At 36.9% G+C, this 17282-nt stretch overlaps 1 protein-coding gene across 3 annotated transcripts in view; it reads left to right on the forward strand.

The window, feature by feature from the left end:
• Nucleotides 1-17282, forward strand: part of PRR16 (proline rich 16) — a 140881-nt gene that overhangs the window by 93469 nt on the left and 30130 nt on the right. For all 3 annotated transcript variants that reach the window (XM_027670909.1, XM_027670908.1, XM_027670910.1), the window contains exon 2: nt 1679-2573. In XM_027670909.1, the coding sequence (XP_027526710.1) occupies nt 1679-2437 (759 nt within the window). In that variant the 3' untranslated portion in view covers nt 2438-2573. The remainder of the gene's footprint in view (nt 1-1678; nt 2574-17282) is intronic.

Below are 17282 nucleotides of genomic sequence, written 5' to 3' on the forward strand. Positions count from 1 at the left end.
CAGTTACTAGAGTTCCACTGTACATTTCAACTTCTAGAATAATATTTTGAATTCTGATTATTTGGGGATTTAATGTCTGTCTTTTAAGGGTATACTTTTTCTTTATTCCTTTTTTGAGAAATATCAAAGTGCCAAAATACAAACTGAAATGCAACATAGTACTGGGCTTTGAATACTGAATAAATGAACAGTTCTTTTGGTCTTTTAGAGTAAAAATGTTGTAAATTTTTTTCAAAGATGTTTGAAAGCTCCCTTTCTGAATCATGCTTATTTGTGTGTTTACTGGTTTTAGGAGAAGGAAGACACTGAACTGAATTGGTGCATATGAATTTTTACGAATTTTGTATTATGCAACTCAGCTTACAGTATGAGCAGTGAAAGCTGAAGTGCTTTTTCATTTTATGGTGGTTTTGCTTTTGTTATTTACTGTTTACTACTGAACACATAAGTGAGTGACTGGCTGAAAAAAGAGTCACTGCCTTCAATAATGACTGTCAATTCTTTTGCAGTTAATATATGGCTCATATGCCTAAAAATAGTGTTGGTTTGAAACAGTAGTATTACAGTCAAGTTACTGAAAGCAGGAAGTAGAAATGAAAGTTTCTGTGGCACAATGGCAGCATCCCGTTTAATTCAGATGTACTGGACTGCCCCCTCCAGAACATCAAAGGTCACCCACAAGAACCCCAGGCAATGGCTCAAGCTTTTTATTCGTGCACCAAAGTTAACTAGCAACATTTCAGTTACTGATTATTTGTTGTATATCCTGTGAGGATGTAAAGGTCAGAGATCAGTTTTTAAATGTGTTCTTACTTCCTGTAGTATCTGTTGTAGTTACATGTAATTTATAATTGGAGTTGTTCAAATAGGTACTGAGTGAAATGCAGTTTTCAGGAAGGGCTTTTAGTTGTCATAGGCAAACTTTCTCTACCAAGTAAAGGTGACATGGGTTGCGTACCCTATAAAAAATCAGTAGAAAAAGAGGGCCTTGAAGACTAGAAAAGATCTAACATTGTAGAATCTACAAACAGAAATATGGGAGGTAGAGGAAAACTTTGGTTTGTTTCAGAAGATTGTTTCAGAGGATTTCAGATCTTACAGAAAATATTCATGAAGGTGGATAATGCAAAAGGGAAGTTGTTTCTCAGAGCCTGTTTTATGTTAAAAAATTGTCAGGAAAATGTGTACTGCTTTTATGATTGTAGGAATATAATATCACCTATACAGCACATCTACTGTTTGAAAGGTCAGAGCTAAAGGATACTGTGCAGAAGTTTAAGGTTCAGAAGCTGTCATGTAGAAGCTAAAGTTGAACAATTCTGTCTCCTCCTGCACTGGAAGGAAAAGCATAATATTGAAAGATTACACTTCACTTACTGTGATATTACCAAGTAAACCCTGGAGGGAAAGAAAGGGAATTTCATTCTAGACTGTTTCAAGTTATATTTCTCTTGTATTCAGGTGATAAGCTAGCAAACTAGCCATCCTTATCATTATTGTTGTTGTCATTTTTATTATTATTATTTTATTATGTTGACAGGAAAAAAGAAATAATGTTCAAAAAAATTGGATGCTTCAGTTCTGGGAAGGACAAACTGATAGTGGAGAGGGCTTTTGTTTTTCCCTGCCTTCTCTGAGTCAAGGTTTTCTCACCATTTTCAATCTGGCTGTTGTGCAGGTGGTTGACCAGATTGACACACTGACGTCTGATCTGCAGCTGGAGGATGAGATGACAGACAGTTCCAAAACAGACACACTTAACAGCAGCTCTAGCAGCACAACAGCTTCCAGCTTGGAGAAAGTCAAGGTGCGTGGCAACGCCCCTCTCATCAAGCCACCTGCGCACCCCTCTGCCATCCTCACCGTGCTGCGGAAGCCAAACCCACCTCCGCCTCCACCACGACTGACGCCTGTCAAGTGTGATGAACCTCCCAGGCTGCCTCCTTTGGCCAACCCAGTCAAGACGAATGGCACCCTGCTGCGAAATGGGGGCTTGCCAGTTGGGACCAGCCGCATCCCAAATGGAGATGTGTGCTGTATACCGAACAATAACTTGGAGAAAGTCGTGGTGCAGCCTCTGATGCACAAACCTGAGAAAGAACGGTGTCCTCAGCCGGGAGCAAGGGAACGGGTACGATTTAGTGAAAAAGTACAGTACCACGGCTGTTGCCCTGACTGTGATGTTCGGTATAACATTAAAAACAGGGAGGTGCACTTGCACAGTGACTCAGCCCGTGTTGCTGGAAAGCTGCCACACCAGTGCCCTCCTCTGCCACCTCCACCACCTCCACTGCCTCCATTTCCTCTGGAAAATGGAGGGTTGGGGATAAGTCCCAGTAATAGCTTTCCTCCTCCAAGACCTGCAACTGTGCCTCCACAAACTGCACCAAAACCCCAGAAGACCATCTTGAGGAAGTCAACCACTACAACAGTGTGAAGTATGCCACTTGTAATAACTCTTTATTTTTTCCTATATATAAACATAAATAGGTAATGAGCACTTTCTACTTGAGCAATAAAAAGACCCAGTGTATTACTCCCTATGTCCAGTGGAGTGGCATAAAAATCACATGGTAAGTACAAAGAGGAATACTGTTGGTCTTATTTGTGCCCACCAAAAATACCATTAAGCCAAAGGATGTTGAAAAAATATTCATTATTTAGCAGTTTCTTAATTGTAGCATGGTTTAAAAAACAATGAAAAGAAAGTTCAGTACAAAAATACTCAATAGTGATCTGTGACAGATTTCAGTCTATCTGACATGAGGGAATAAACATTGCTCCTGGGTTTTGGGACTTTTAAAATGTCTTTTGATGAGGCAAAGTGTAGTACCAGCTAACAGCATTTGACTGCAAATGCATTTTTCTCTGCATGACTGCTTGAATGAATGCATTGTATGTAGAGTGGTGCAGTAGGAAGTAATCATTGGACTTTCAGGCAGCTTGCTCTTTGGTGGGGAAGTAAAGAAATAATTGAAACATATGTCGGCATGGCTCTGGAAAACTGAGTTATCTTGTGTTTTGTTTCTCACTGGCTCAGTGTGTCACAGCCAATGTAAAGTACAGAGCTTTGAGATGAGCAGGGAGAGCCCCATTCAGTTCCCCTGTATTTCCACTGCTCCATCCTCAAAATGGTAGTGATATTTTATCTCATGTGCAATGGCAATAGATTTTAAAAACAAAGCCCAGTCCTATGTTTTTCCCAAAGCTTTTGTCTGGTGCAAATCTCTTTTGAAGGCAATGAAAATGTTGCCTAAGGCCTTCAGGGACATCCACTTAATTCATGTAAAGAACTTTGAAGTTGAAAAGCTCTGTGCAATTATGGAGCATTAACATTGCAAAACAAGATATTTTACATGTTATCACATTTTGATGGTGAACCCAATTAATATTCTTACTAGTTGAAAAAAAGTCCTCAGTGTTTTTAATTATTTTATGAAAGAACATCCTTTTATTCTCACAAAGAGAATTACAGGGACTTACAGTTTAAAAAACATCCAGTCAGCGAAGGAAATCTGATAATAAATCTGTTATTTACAAAACTTGTGCCAAATTAATCTCAAATGGCCAACAGCAAATACTATACTAAAAAAGTATTCTTATTTCCGCTGAAATGTAAAAGGTACTTTGTGATGAAACAGACAAAACTAGACAAAACAGATTTTTAATTTTAATTTCTCTTTACATGCAGTAATAGGTAAACTGAAAACCAATCCTCAAGCTGTTTCCCTGTATACATATTTCAATACATTTATAGTATTTAAAATTAAATAATAAGAATAATCATGACAAAAATTCTATCAGATAACTACCATTTGGAAAACTTTGCAGTAAACAAAGGTTGTATTTTGTGTAAATATACATTTAGGGTCTAAAGCTTCATGCTTTATTCCCTGCATAAAAGGCAAAGGAAGGAAATAATCTTAAATGCTTAATCATTCTTTCCCCTCATCTTCACATGTGTTTTCCATGATGCACTTTACATTTTGTATTGTTTGACTGTACTTAATCCCATAACAGCTGTTACCAAGTGAAGTGAGTCCTGGCACTTGGCAGCAAGAGGCAGTAACTCATTCTGCATGTGTGTGAGGTATTTGCTACCCAAATGAGGTTTTTGTCAGGTGGATTCTGCTCACGTGCTGGAACTCCACATTACCTCCTTTGCTCATATGTTAAAAATTGCATTTAAAATCATTGGAATGATGTGTGGACATATCCACATGGCATATGTACAGGTTTTCCTTTTAAAAAGAAAATTCCTGCTATCTTGACTTTAGTCACTACTGTAGACATCATATACCTGTTATAAGTTAGCTTAGTATTTTTTTCATTCTGAAAAGAGCTACCGTGTAGAAGAAATTATAAGAAAACGCCAATCAAATATTACATATTTTATATAAAATGTTTGTTTCATCTTAAATTAGGGAAAATAACACTGAATCATTGTAGGGGAGTAGGATCTGCTGCACGTGTCTTTCCCCACTTGGCTTAATTTTTCCAGTATGAACTCGCCTCTGATAGCAGAGCACGGTATTTCTCCTTTGGGCTTCTAAGAACATCTTAGTACCACCAAATTGGATGCTGTACTCAATAGATGTGCATTGATATACATGTAAATGTCACTTTTGTTTCAGTGTTAAGTCTAAAATTCTCAGCTCTGGAAGGTTTAGGTAGCATCTGAATTTCAGAAGTCCGTGTTCAGTTTTGGTATCCAAAATTTCCATCTTGTACTTTGTCCTCACTTTCAGAAATGTTTTCTTTTCTCTTTCCCTATGCTTCCCAAGTATTTTTTCACAAACTACTGCCCTTCTTTATGAATTTTCACACAGGTGAAAATGCTGTGCTATAAAAAGAAAAGATTCATCTTTTTGAATACAATGCTGTCTTTGGCCAGAAATGCCAGAGTTTCAAAATGGGACAGAAATACATTGTTTTTCAGAAAAGTTTTCTAACTCAGGCTTTCTTTAATGCAACATGTTCCAAAGTCTCTGTTAAATCATAGTACAAAAGTGGAATTAATTCTGTTTTAATAAGAATGTCTCAGGCCTGTGTCCTATTGTGAGGTATTTTTATCAGTGTAACAATTTCACATTATTGGCAGGACAGAATAAAATTAAGGTTAAAACAGGTAAACTTGCAAAGCACGGGAAACAATTAACTCTGTTTTACAGCACTGTCAGATAGAAATGGCATAACAACAAATGCAATACTGTATTCAACCAGCAGTGGTTTTTACATTTGTATTAGGAATGTAAGCTCTGTGAAGCGTTTTTGAACACCTACAATGTAGCATGCTTCACACTTTACTGAGGGAAACCCAATAAGCTAATCAGAACTGGACAGGAATTGTCTGCCTTTGAACTGTAAATGTAACACAATATTTAGTGTTTTGCAAAAATATTCATACCTAAAAAAAATGAAAGTCCAGTTACAGTACTCAGAGCTTTAATTCAGTGTTTGCCATTCAGTTTGCCATTCAGTTTTGATTCCCCAAAGGTGTTTTAAAGTCTGAATTGTCCAGATCTAGACTTGTCAAATGCAAATAAAAGGAGAAGGTGGTTTCCATCAATTTAATGAAAAAATAATTTAGGAAAATTAAGATAAGCAATCAAAATTGCTTAATTTGTAATAATGGCACTTATTAATAAAGGCTAACGTGAATGCAATGTAAGAAAAAACCACTAGGAGAGTGGAATCCAATAACAATACTTTTTAAGGACATAAGGTGGGAATCTTCAAAAAGATCATGGATTTTTCTATAACCTAGTAGAAGTCATTGTTCTTCCTTCTCACTTCTGAAGTTGTTACACTTTTCATCACATCATCCATTATTCTCGAAAACCAAAAAAATTCCAAATATTCATCTAAATTTTTTATTATTAAATCAGTATTTTATTTAAAATATGACATGAAGTAAGTGAAATAGACTACAGCTCTTGCTAATAACTTCTTTCAGAAAACATTATTATTGGTTTTGAGGAAGAGAACAGTGTGAATTTTTTAATTACCAGATGGATTTGCGTGTACCCTCTGGACTTTCTCAGATCTCTTTGTTTCCATATTCTAATTATGACTTTCCTTTCAGTGATACCACGAACAGTAATTTTACATGTGGAGATAAAATCATGCTATGGTTGCTATGTCACTTGTCTGATTTACTGTTACAGTAGGCGTGAGTACTGGGCACATATTTTTGCAGAGGCAGCACATCTCATATTCTGTATATATGCTGTGATCCATGCTTTTTCAGAGGGTGTGCGTGTGTGTAGAAGCAAAATGCCTATCCACTGTTCAAACTAGTAATAGTAATAAAACATAAGGCTCAGAACTGCAGCAAGGTTTTGCAAGCGAGGTAAGTGCAAAGGCATGTGGTAGAATAAATATCTTTGGTAAACCATGGTAAGCACAATGTCTTGAATACTTAATCTGAAAAATACTTGGCACCTGTTAAATAACTACATGGTATTTTGTGGGGAAGTTTGTGGTATACCACATGCAATGGTTACATGCTGCAGCCTAACATTTCCTTATCTATTAACACAGACCAAGAAGTCCATAATTGAAGCAGCAGCAACAGCGCTGGTGTTACTGGCTCAGTGGTGCATGCAAACTGCAGTACAGCCTCATCTTTGGTAGCAGTTACATGTTGATGGCTCTTAAGTGGGAAAAATTAGGAGGGATTTTATCTCACTAGCCTGTTTTATGGTGGCAAATAGTCAAAGAGAGCAAGTTTCTCTATCAAATTTTTGTCAAGATATTTTGTCCATCTTGGGTTAGCTCTCGGGAGCACGTGCAAGTTAACTTTGATTCCTGGTCTTAAATGATATAAGATCTGTCTAGCTCATGTTGGTAAAAGAGCTCTCTTGTAGCTGTGACTGGAGCTGCTGGGAAAAATGGACTTGACTGGGTATCCTGCTGCAGGAGAGGGGCCCATGCTCTTGTCAAGCTATGCAAGTCTGCTCCTGTTCTCTGTTTCTTCATACTTTTTCATAAATGGCAATATTATATTACTACATGGTTGGAGTGTTTTGTTAAAAAATTGCAGCTGCACTGTGTTTATCAGCTGGGATACATTGTTTCTGTGGTGTAAGCAGGTGGGACCATGACTGTGTTTGGGTTGCCCAGTCCTTTGTAATGCTGAATCTTTGCAAATTTTGAGGCAGAGTTTTCTTACTTTTGAGGTAATCAGTCTCCTGTCAGGTTATAAAAACAAGATGAGAATCTCTCATGCAGGTATGATGAAGAGGGACTAGAACCTTTCATGTCTTGAGGGACTGTTTTTGTTATTGCAGGACTGTGTATCTTTTTTTGCATGAAAATGTTTTTTATACACAGATGAGAAAAATACCAAGTCCAATCCAGGAAAAGAAGTAGAACATAAATTGTGCCTGATAGCCAGCCAACAGAAATGCTTCGAACAATGAGTAAGACCGGAAACATCGTACTGCTTTGCTTGGGAAAGAGAAAAAGTGGAACTCCAAGAATTGCTGCATCTTTCTCCTCAGGAGTTTTTTCTTTCATCCTGATATGTATACTAGATTCCTAAGGAAATTAGTCTACCTCACTGTTGGTTGTTAATTATGTTCATAATAAGTAATTACGTGTTTATGGGATTTTTCTGATACCAGATCTGTCCCTCTGTGTTTTCTGTTTGATCTTTTGACTAGCTTCTTATCCTATCTTGTAAGCAATAATGGGGAAACAACTACACAAGAAGAGAAAATAATAGGTAAATTTTGAAAAAAAGAGAACTTTAAACAGATATATTTAAGTATACTCCTCAACAGTGCTTACACAATGATGACAACATCAATCTGAGAGCTTGTTTTTCTTTAAATAGAGCTCTTATCATTGCTTTAAACTTAATCTTGAGTCACCTTTAGCTTAAGAGAGCACGTAAAAAGCCAATCAGTGACAGAATTTCTCATAGAAGTGTTTATTTCCTTTCCAGTTCAACATTGATTTTGCTAAGTAAAAGTTAGTAATACATGTCAGTCTCCTTGGATAAAAGAAGGTGAAAACCAGAACATTATGATAGTATCTCTTTGTATAAATACACAATGCCTACAGAATATTTTTTTTTTTTGCAAATACATTGATGATTGTATCCTGAAGCTAATGTTCTAATTGGACTCCTGATACTGAAGCTAATTGGCTATGTCCCTGTACTGCTTCAAATCTAGGATGCAACTTGTGCTCCAGATCCCTTGACCAGTTGTCCCAGGGCCTTGAGGTTCCTCTTGATTCTCTGCAGCATCCTTGATGGGGTATTGAATTAGATGACCTTTAAAGGTCTGTTAAAGAAGGAGAGGCAGAGACAATATGTGATGAACTGACAGTAACCAACATTCCCTGTCCTTCTGCACCACTGGCAGGGAGGAGGTAGAGAAATCGTGAATGAAGCTGAGCCCAGGAAGAAAGAAGAAGTTGGGAGAAGGTAGTTTTAAGATTTAGTTTTTATTTGTTATTTTCCTACTCTCACTTGATTGGTAATATACTAAATTAATTTCCCTAAATCCAGGCTGTTTTGCACATGATGGTAGTTGGTGAGTGTTTTTTCCCTGTCCCTAATTTGACTCATGAGCCTTTTGTTATGTGTTCTCTCCCCTGTCCAGCTGAGGAGAGGAAGTGATAGAGCAGCTGTCTTGGGTACCTGCCATCCAGGCAGACTCCCCCACACACAGTATCCAAGAGTGCCAAGATCTAGTGGGCTGTTACTGGAAAATGTCCTTTCCTTATAATCGATCTTCAGAAAGAGATAGTGCAAATTAAAAGTCAGGAAAAATAAAGTAACTTTATTTCATACTCTCAAAACTTTTCTGCAAGTTTGAATTTTCTGGCTGTGATTTGCTTTACCTAATTAAATGTTTAGAAGGAAACTTATTCATTAATTCTGGGGAAATAAGGTTTCTGATATGAGAGGATCCATTAATATAGTAAAAAAAAATACTGTTGTCTCAGTTAATAAAATCAGACTAGAAATGAGATTAAGATTCTTCACGGTGAGCTGTGGAAGTAAGAACTTACTTGGAAAAGTAATCAGTAATCCACAATATGAAGTCTTTGAATTAATATTGTATTTCTCTTAAAAAGGAGGCACACTAAGTCTAAGGAAAATACTTCGAAGGTCTACAGTGGTAAGCAGGAAGGCAAAGTAATTTATTCTAATGCTTCCTGTTAGCCATTAAAAGAACTTATACACCTTTCATTATAAGACAGATGAAAAATATACTTTTATGATGTTGCCAGCAGGTGCAATTTTGTACTTGACAAAAAAGAGAGATGAAAAAAAAAATCACTTAAGCATGCCAGAAGCAATAGAAAATTAAAGTGTCAAACTTTGTTTTTTATAAACAGGCACAACTCGGTACAAATTGTTCAGGCTGTTATAATTGCTTGTACTTGGTGACTTGAAATGAATGGGTTGGAAGCCTTTTATGGGTATATATGGAAGTGCTTCTTTACCCACTAGAATCACGATTTTAGAACAAGCCATCTTCGTGTACCTGTGTGTAAAATCTGCAGCAGAACAGAATACTCCAGAGAAGCTGTATGGGCAAATACTTTAGCAGCCGAATTTTTTGTCATCTGTTTAGGAATCAGCCTCAATATCAGTCAGTTGATGCAGCCATAGACAAATGCTGTTCAAATACCAGTGCTGATGTGACTTATTATACATTTAACCCTGCACTGTTTTTGGGAAAACCATCCTAAGGTACCTCTGCTGATCATTCCTGTGTCATCCCTACAATAAGTGAACTACAGACATTTTTTCAGTGCAGCAGTGAACCGATTGAGTGGCCCGAGCTGTCTGAAAAAATTTTTATTCCTAAAATCATTGAGTCAGTCAACGAGACAGACTATGAAAGAGGAGAGTGGAAAAAGAATCAACCTTGTCACAGAGATGTGAATTTTTGCCTTGACTTGACTTATTTCTACAAAGCATGATAAGAATACACTCAAAATGTTTTCATATATCACCAAAATAACTGAGGATAAAATATAATCAAAATAGGATTTTGAGTTTTGTTATGATGCAATTTAAGTAATCGTTCTAGTAATATAGATCTTTTCATAAGAATTAAGGTAATCATAATACCAGTAAAGTAATGAATCCATAAGGAAGAGCTTTTCATGGGCGTTTATTTTCTAAAAGATAATCACTGCAGATATGAATGAAACACAAATGGATTTTTAGCAACAGAAATAGCACCACTCTAATTTGCATTAATAAGATAGTAGTTAAGCTTTTTTTCTGCTAAGGACTTGTTAGGAAATTATTTTTATTTCTATCTTAGCAAGTATAATGAAGAAACTGTGTATTTTTCTTTCTCTTTTTGAACTTCAATTTTGAGTTGTTTAAAAAAACCCCAGAAACAAAAACAAACTGAACCAAACCAACCAACACCAAACAAACAAAAGCACAACAAAACACTGGAAACAAAGAAACAAACAAACAAAAATGAGGGAAAAAAAAGGAAGAGAGGAAAAATATATTTGATTCCTTTGTGCTATATAACACATTTGGCATTTTTAAGTGCATTAGTAATGCTCACATTTTCAACTTCTGAGAAACTCTGATAATTGAAATAGTTAGTGAAAAACTGACCTACAAAAAAAATGAAAGTAACAATCAACAGAACAATAAATTCAATGGAATTTTGATAAACACATATAATATAAATAATTACTGAACAGGCTGGGAAAGAGACTCATCTGATAAAGATTTACTGTTCCCATGAGTTTTGAAAAAAAACTTAGTAGTTCACTAAAAGAAATTTTAAGACTCCTTCAACAGCTTATGTAGAACATCTTCTGCATGTACGTGCAATGACATAGTAACTGATTCGTGACATTGGTTACGAGTCTGTACAAGAAAGCGTGTGTAAACCAATAGGCCAAATTTTGATTATATGTTTATTTTCATAATACATCATAATTTTTTTCATATTAAGTCCCTATTTGTTATAAATTTATTTAAAATGTTTTTACAAGCTCGTAATATGTTACTGATAAAGTATTTCACTTTGTGACAAATTTGTTTAAAACTGTTCATTAATCACACCTCCTGAAGAAATGTGGAATTACAGCTATGGTCATTCATAATTTGTAATTTATGTGTTTGAAATCTCTGTAAACAACTTTATATGACCCTGAATACTTTACAGACTGATTTTTTTTCCCTGTCATGACCTGATTTTTAAATACAAGACTAGTATCTTATGAGCATGTCTAACTTGCAGACTTTTAAGTAGATACTACTTGAAAAGCAGTTGTAGTATTTGAGAGCTATTTCAACTTGGGTTTTGCCAATACTTGGAAAAGACTCACAGATACTGAAATAATCCTCAATTTATGATGTTGCTAAGCATTGTTCTAATTAGTAAAATATTTTGTTACAATATGTTGCGTAGATTATTATTAATGTGCATGAAAAGGATATCATATCCTAGTGGCAGAAAGAGATGAGAAAATTAATTTAGAAAAATGTATCTACATCTGAAAGCCAACAGCTGACATTGACTTTGTCCTTTATTTTGTAAGAGATCTTAAAATGTGTATATTTACATTTTGGTTTATTGTCATTTAGGTTTGAACTTGTCATTGTGATATACAGGCTGATTACACCAGTTTTCAGTGCAAAAGTACAGAAAATGAAAGAGTTTGTTCCAAATAGTTTGTAATTTGGTGTACTTTCAGGTCATTTCTGATCACACACACATCAGAGTAAGTCTACTAAAACTGTTTTCTGTTATTCCATGTGGGAAATAGCTTTTAGAGACTGAATTGTATTGCTTAGGCAGAAGAAGCATTAAACAAGGGAAATGCTGAAGCGGAACAGTAAATATTTATGAACTTAAGGCTCAATATTTAAATTTTATAGTAGTAATGCTTTTTTCACATACATTGTTCATTTGCAGCCTCTTCTTTTTTCTGATATTCAGCTCCAGCTGTACAAAGACATGGTATTCAGTCACTTCTTTTAAGGCTAGAGGAACAAGAAATAAGGTTGTAAATACATTATAACTGACTCATTGGTTTCTAGAAATTTGGCCTTATTAATGTACCTTACTGAAGGGAAACCTTGCTCTAACAAGCTCCACTGTTGATCTTTAGTCTGAATTCACAGGCTGAGACAAGCATTTGTATATACTAGTATCTCTTTTAACAAGTTTGTTTCACTACCACTCATTAACCATACATGCAGGAGATTAATTATTTGTCTCTCAGACATGAATCCTTCATCAGCTTTCAGCATCAGTGTTTTGCATGGTGTGTTTTCAAGAAAAATTTGATCTATGAATGGAAGCTTTAAATGCTGGAAATACAAAGCAGAGAGCTTTGTCAAAGTGTTTTTAAGATTTTAGGAAAATAGATACATATTAGAAATTACTAAGAGTAGGTATTGACTTTCTGTTTAACAGGAAATTTTGTGTAAGGGCCTGCCCACTGTTCTTGAAGTACAAAGACACATTAGTGCCCTGAATCCCACCAGAACTGCCACTTTTCAGCTGTAGGGACAGCTCAATAAAGCACTCAATAAAGGTGCAGTTTTGTCTCTGATCTGTTGTTTGTGTCACGTGTGTGCTGGTCTGGGCCCGGGAACCTTGTCCTGCAGCTGTGCTGTCAGCAGTGCATGTTCATGGTACTGGGCTTTTGTGGCAAGTTTGTGGAGGGAACAGGGGAGAGGCTCCAGGAGTGGCTTCTGTGGCTTCTGTGGGAAGGTGTCCCCCATGTTACGCAGTCAGTTGCAGCTGTCTCCAACACAGACTCACTGCTGACCAAAGCTGTGCCTGTCTGCGATGTTGGTAGGACCTCTGGGATAACATAGTTCAGAAAGTGTAAAAAAAGCTGCACAACAGCAGCTGGAAGAGGAAAGTGAGAATATGTGAGAGAATCAACCCTGTGGACACCAGGTCAGTGAAGGAGGCAGAGAAGGTGTTTCAGGTGTCAGAGCAGAGATTTCCCTGCAGCCCATAGTGAGGCGGGCTGTCCCACTGCAGCATGGTGGAGCAGGTGGAGGCTGTGACTCCATGGGAAGCCCGTGCGGCAGCTCTGTCCTGGCGGTACCTGTGGCCCCATGGAGAAAGGATTTGCTGGCAGGACTTGTGACTTCACGGGGGACCTATAGTGGAGCAGTTTGTGAAGAACTGCACGCCATGGGAAAGACTCACATTGAAGTTCATGAAGGACTGTTTCCCACGGGAGGGACCCCACGCTAGAGCAGTGGAAGAGTATGTGGAGTCATTCCTCTGCGAAGGAAGGAGAGGTAGAGACAATGTGAGATGAACTGATTGTAACCAACATTCCCTGTCCCCCTGCACTGCTGACAGGGAGGAGATAGAGAAATTCAAAGTGAAACTAAGCCCAAGAAGACGGGAGGAGAGGGGAGAAGGTGTTTTTATATTTGTCCTTATTTCTCATTGTCTTACTCTGATCTTTGATTGGCAATAATTTAAATTAATTTTCTCAAGTCAGGTCTGTTTTACCTGTGATGGTAATTGCTGAATGGTCTCTCTCTGTCTGTATTTTGACCCATGAACCTTTTTTTGTATTTTCTCTCCCCTGTCCAGCTGAGGATGGGGAGTGATAGAGCGGCTTTTTGGGCATGTGGCAGCCAGCTAAAGTAAACCCACCACACCACAGTGGAACTTATGGACCTGTGGCTGTCTTTCACTATTCTTTCACTACCTAACATTAATTTTTCGGTTGCAGTTAATCTAGGATGAAGAAGAGTTTCTGAGTCTGTCTTGAGAAATTGATGTTGAATACTAGTTAGAAAAAAATTGATACAAAGTAAAAACATGAGTGAGATCTAATATGCAGTTGTAATGCTCAGAAAAGTAAATTATGTAGTATTTTGGCAGTCTGGGTTCCACAGAATGTTTTTGTTAGACCAGTTCTGGTTTTTTGTAAATCCTCTATGCTTCCATCAGGAATGAGGGAGAAATCATTAAAATCAAACCTTAATACTGACAGCCATTTTCTGATTTTCAGAGGAAGAATTTATACTAGAACTGTTTTCATAATATATTACATGTACAAAATCAAAGAAGAATTTTCTTCAAGTTTCAATTTCACATAGTATGCTTTTCAATTTATTTTATTTTATGTTAAAAGCACTAAATAGAAGGAACACAGTGCAGGAAACTTTTTCAGAAAACTTTCAGTATATATATGGGTTGATTATGAAATTATAAACTGTATAATCTCCTATTTGTGGTGCAATGACAAAGGCTTTTGAAAACTAGAGATGCCTCTTCCCTCTCTAAATAAAAAGGATCTGAGGTCAAATTTACTTTAAAATTTTTCGGCACAGGGCTCACTGACCATCACCGGGTGATACATGAGTTAAGCAAGTAGCTTGGAGTATTGTACCTCTGCAGGGAAACCTCACAAATTTCACTGAATATAAGCAAACAAAACACATGATTTTTGGTTGCAATCAAAGGTAGTTGCTATTTAATAGAGCAGATACTACAGTACAAATTAGGTTTATAAACAGTGTTATATTGTTGGTGTAGCTAAGCATTATAGACTCAATCTTCCTCACAGCTCTGTTTTTCTGAAGACTGAGAGTAAATTACAGCATGAGTCCTGGACAACTAATTCCTGGGCAAATTGGACCCACCTAAAGGCAGGCAGCCGTGATGTCCAAAGGGATGATGAAGAAAAGTGAAGGGAAAGAGTGATTTGAAGACATTTTCCCTGCCTTATTTCTCAAGGAGGAACTGAGAAGGAGAGAGATGCAGCTATTGGGTGAACAGAGTAACTGTAACTCAGAGTAACTCATGGGATTTACTGGTTCACTTTGGTCCCTAGTTTCTTGCTATGGATACAATTTATTGTGGTAACTTGTTTATCACTTACCATATGTTTCATGTGATGTACAACAGAGAAAAGTTTGTTTTGCCTCTTTTCTTTGGAGAACTCTTTGGTCATTTCTATTTTTTTATTAATTCTTTCCTGAATCCAAGAGCTTAAAGTGACTTGAGATATCAAAACCCAAGAAATTTTGCATACTCATTTTCATCATTTTTGCTTACTGTCAGAGAGTTTTTTGGCTGTCCAAACTGTACAGGTGCCACATTCATTTTGCATTAGAAGCTTTTTCAGCATGTTCAGTAGCAAGTATTTTGGAATAGTGTTAAAATTTTAAAAATATTTTCTTTCCCCCAGCTATTATGGCATGCCCATGTTTATATGCAAGAACATATTTAAATGTAGCTAACAGAAAATTTGAAAAACTAGAAAAAAATGCTTCTTTGGTCAAACTTTCAAAATATGAGACTTCTTTCTGGGCATATAATTTTAGAATGATACTTTAATAATTTATTTTAAAAAGACAGAGCTCCAGCTTGAGTGGAGGAGCTTGCTACTTTTTCAAACATGAAAAATTTAAAAACATTAATAAGCATTTCTGTGGGTGTGTATCTGTACATAACAGTGTTATAGCAAGCAACTGCAAGCTTATGCTGTTATTTCTTGTCCTTTTTAAGATATAAAAGTTTATTGGGCAGTAATGATTTGAGTCTCTTTAATACCTGTCAAAGGTTAGTAAGCATCAGATGCTGGGACCTGGGGCATTGCTGAGGATTATGTTTGTTGAGAGGCTGCTGATTGCAGCAAGTATGGCAGAGAGCAACAGGAAGTTATTACCTATTACCCCCTCCAAAGGTCCAATCCTTAATTTACAGCACAGAAACAGTGTGGAAGAAATATTGTCAAAGTTGTGCCATGAAATTGCAGGGCTGAAAAGCGGAGAGTTTGGAGAGGATGAATAGGCAATGAAAGGAAGGACCACGCTGAAGTGGAAAGCAGCAGGTGAAGTAGAGGTGAAGAAGAAAGGATTAAAGAAGAACACAAGAATATCAAGTCCACCTAGAAAGTATTCTGAACTGCATCACCACTGTGTGATATCCCAGCTTAGTAGTTTTATAGGTAATCTCTAAATGGTGTCTTCACAAAATTTTTTTCCTGAAAGCCACATGGCACAAGATGATAAAACATTTAACATTTGTTAGTTTTTTATTGAGTATGTAAGGAATGGGCAGGGAACATTTGTTTTCGTTCGATATCTTTGTGTATTTTCTTCTTCTTTTTTTTTTCTTTTTTTTTTCTTTTTTTTTTTTTTAAATTCTCATAATGCCTGGAAGTCCTTTGGCTGAACAGGAAGTGGTTTTTTTGAACTCTTATGACTAATATAACCACAGAAAGCCTAAGAACATTTCTGGGATTTCAAATAAAAGAAGTGCAGCATGAAATAGGTAACATTTCATAAAAGCCATAGAAGTGGTCCTGGGAGTAAATGGAAATTATAGAAGTACAAATGCATCTTATAGAACATGACAGTTAAAAGGGAATTGCATTGAAATATCATTTTAAATAGCTTAGGCAAAAATTAACCCTCTGAATAGGCAAGAGCAAAACCATCACTAGATCCAGTGCCTAGATTATTGCGTCAGGGTGAATTGGACCCACTGTAATCATGGAAGAATATGCAGCTTGAAAAGGGCATGAACAAAGATAAATTAGAAACGGCTGTCAGAAAGAATTTTTAGAATCATGCATTTATGAAGTAGATACTGGCCAAGGCAGTTGATGAAAATCACAAAGGGACAAGAAGAGGGGAAAGAGGGAAAGAGATTGACATCTCTTACTAGCAGCTTCAGCTAAAACAGATCTATGCAGGAGATGTCTAATGTCCCTAATATTTGATTTTACTCACTGCCACAGTAAGCTGTAAAATGGCATGTTTAATCTGCCTCTTAAAATCTGTCTCTGTTTATGAGTCAAATTAACAAATGGTTTGGGCTGGAAGGGACCTTTAAAGATCACCTATTCCAACCACCTGCAATGAACAGGGGAGCATTCAGCTACATCTGGTTGCTCAAAGTCCTGTCCAAACTGACCCTGGTTGTTTCCAGGGATAGGGAATCTATAATCTCTTAGAGAAACCTGTTCCAGTGTTCCACTACCCTCATCATTAAAGAACTAACTTCCTTATTTTGCAATGCTGAATGCTGCAATAAGGTCTCCCTTGAGTCTTTTGTCCCAGCTGAACAATATGAGAACATTCTATTCTCTCAGCCTTTCTTCATGGGAGATGTGCTCCAGCCCTCTAACCACTTTTGTGTCCTTCCTCTGGATTTGCTCCAACAGGATGATGTCCTTCTTATGCTGGGGACCCCACAGCTGGACACCGCACTCCAGATGGGGTCTCACAAAAGCAAAGCAGAGGGCAGAATCACATCCCTTGGCCTGCTGACCACACTGCCTTT

The sequence above is a fragment of the Neopelma chrysocephalum genome, unplaced genomic scaffold (assembly GCF_003984885.1).
Source record: "Neopelma chrysocephalum unplaced genomic scaffold, ASM398488v2 Primary Assembly neopelma1_96942, whole genome shotgun sequence".
NCBI classification, from domain to species: Eukaryota; Metazoa; Chordata; class Aves; order Passeriformes; family Pipridae; genus Neopelma; species Neopelma chrysocephalum.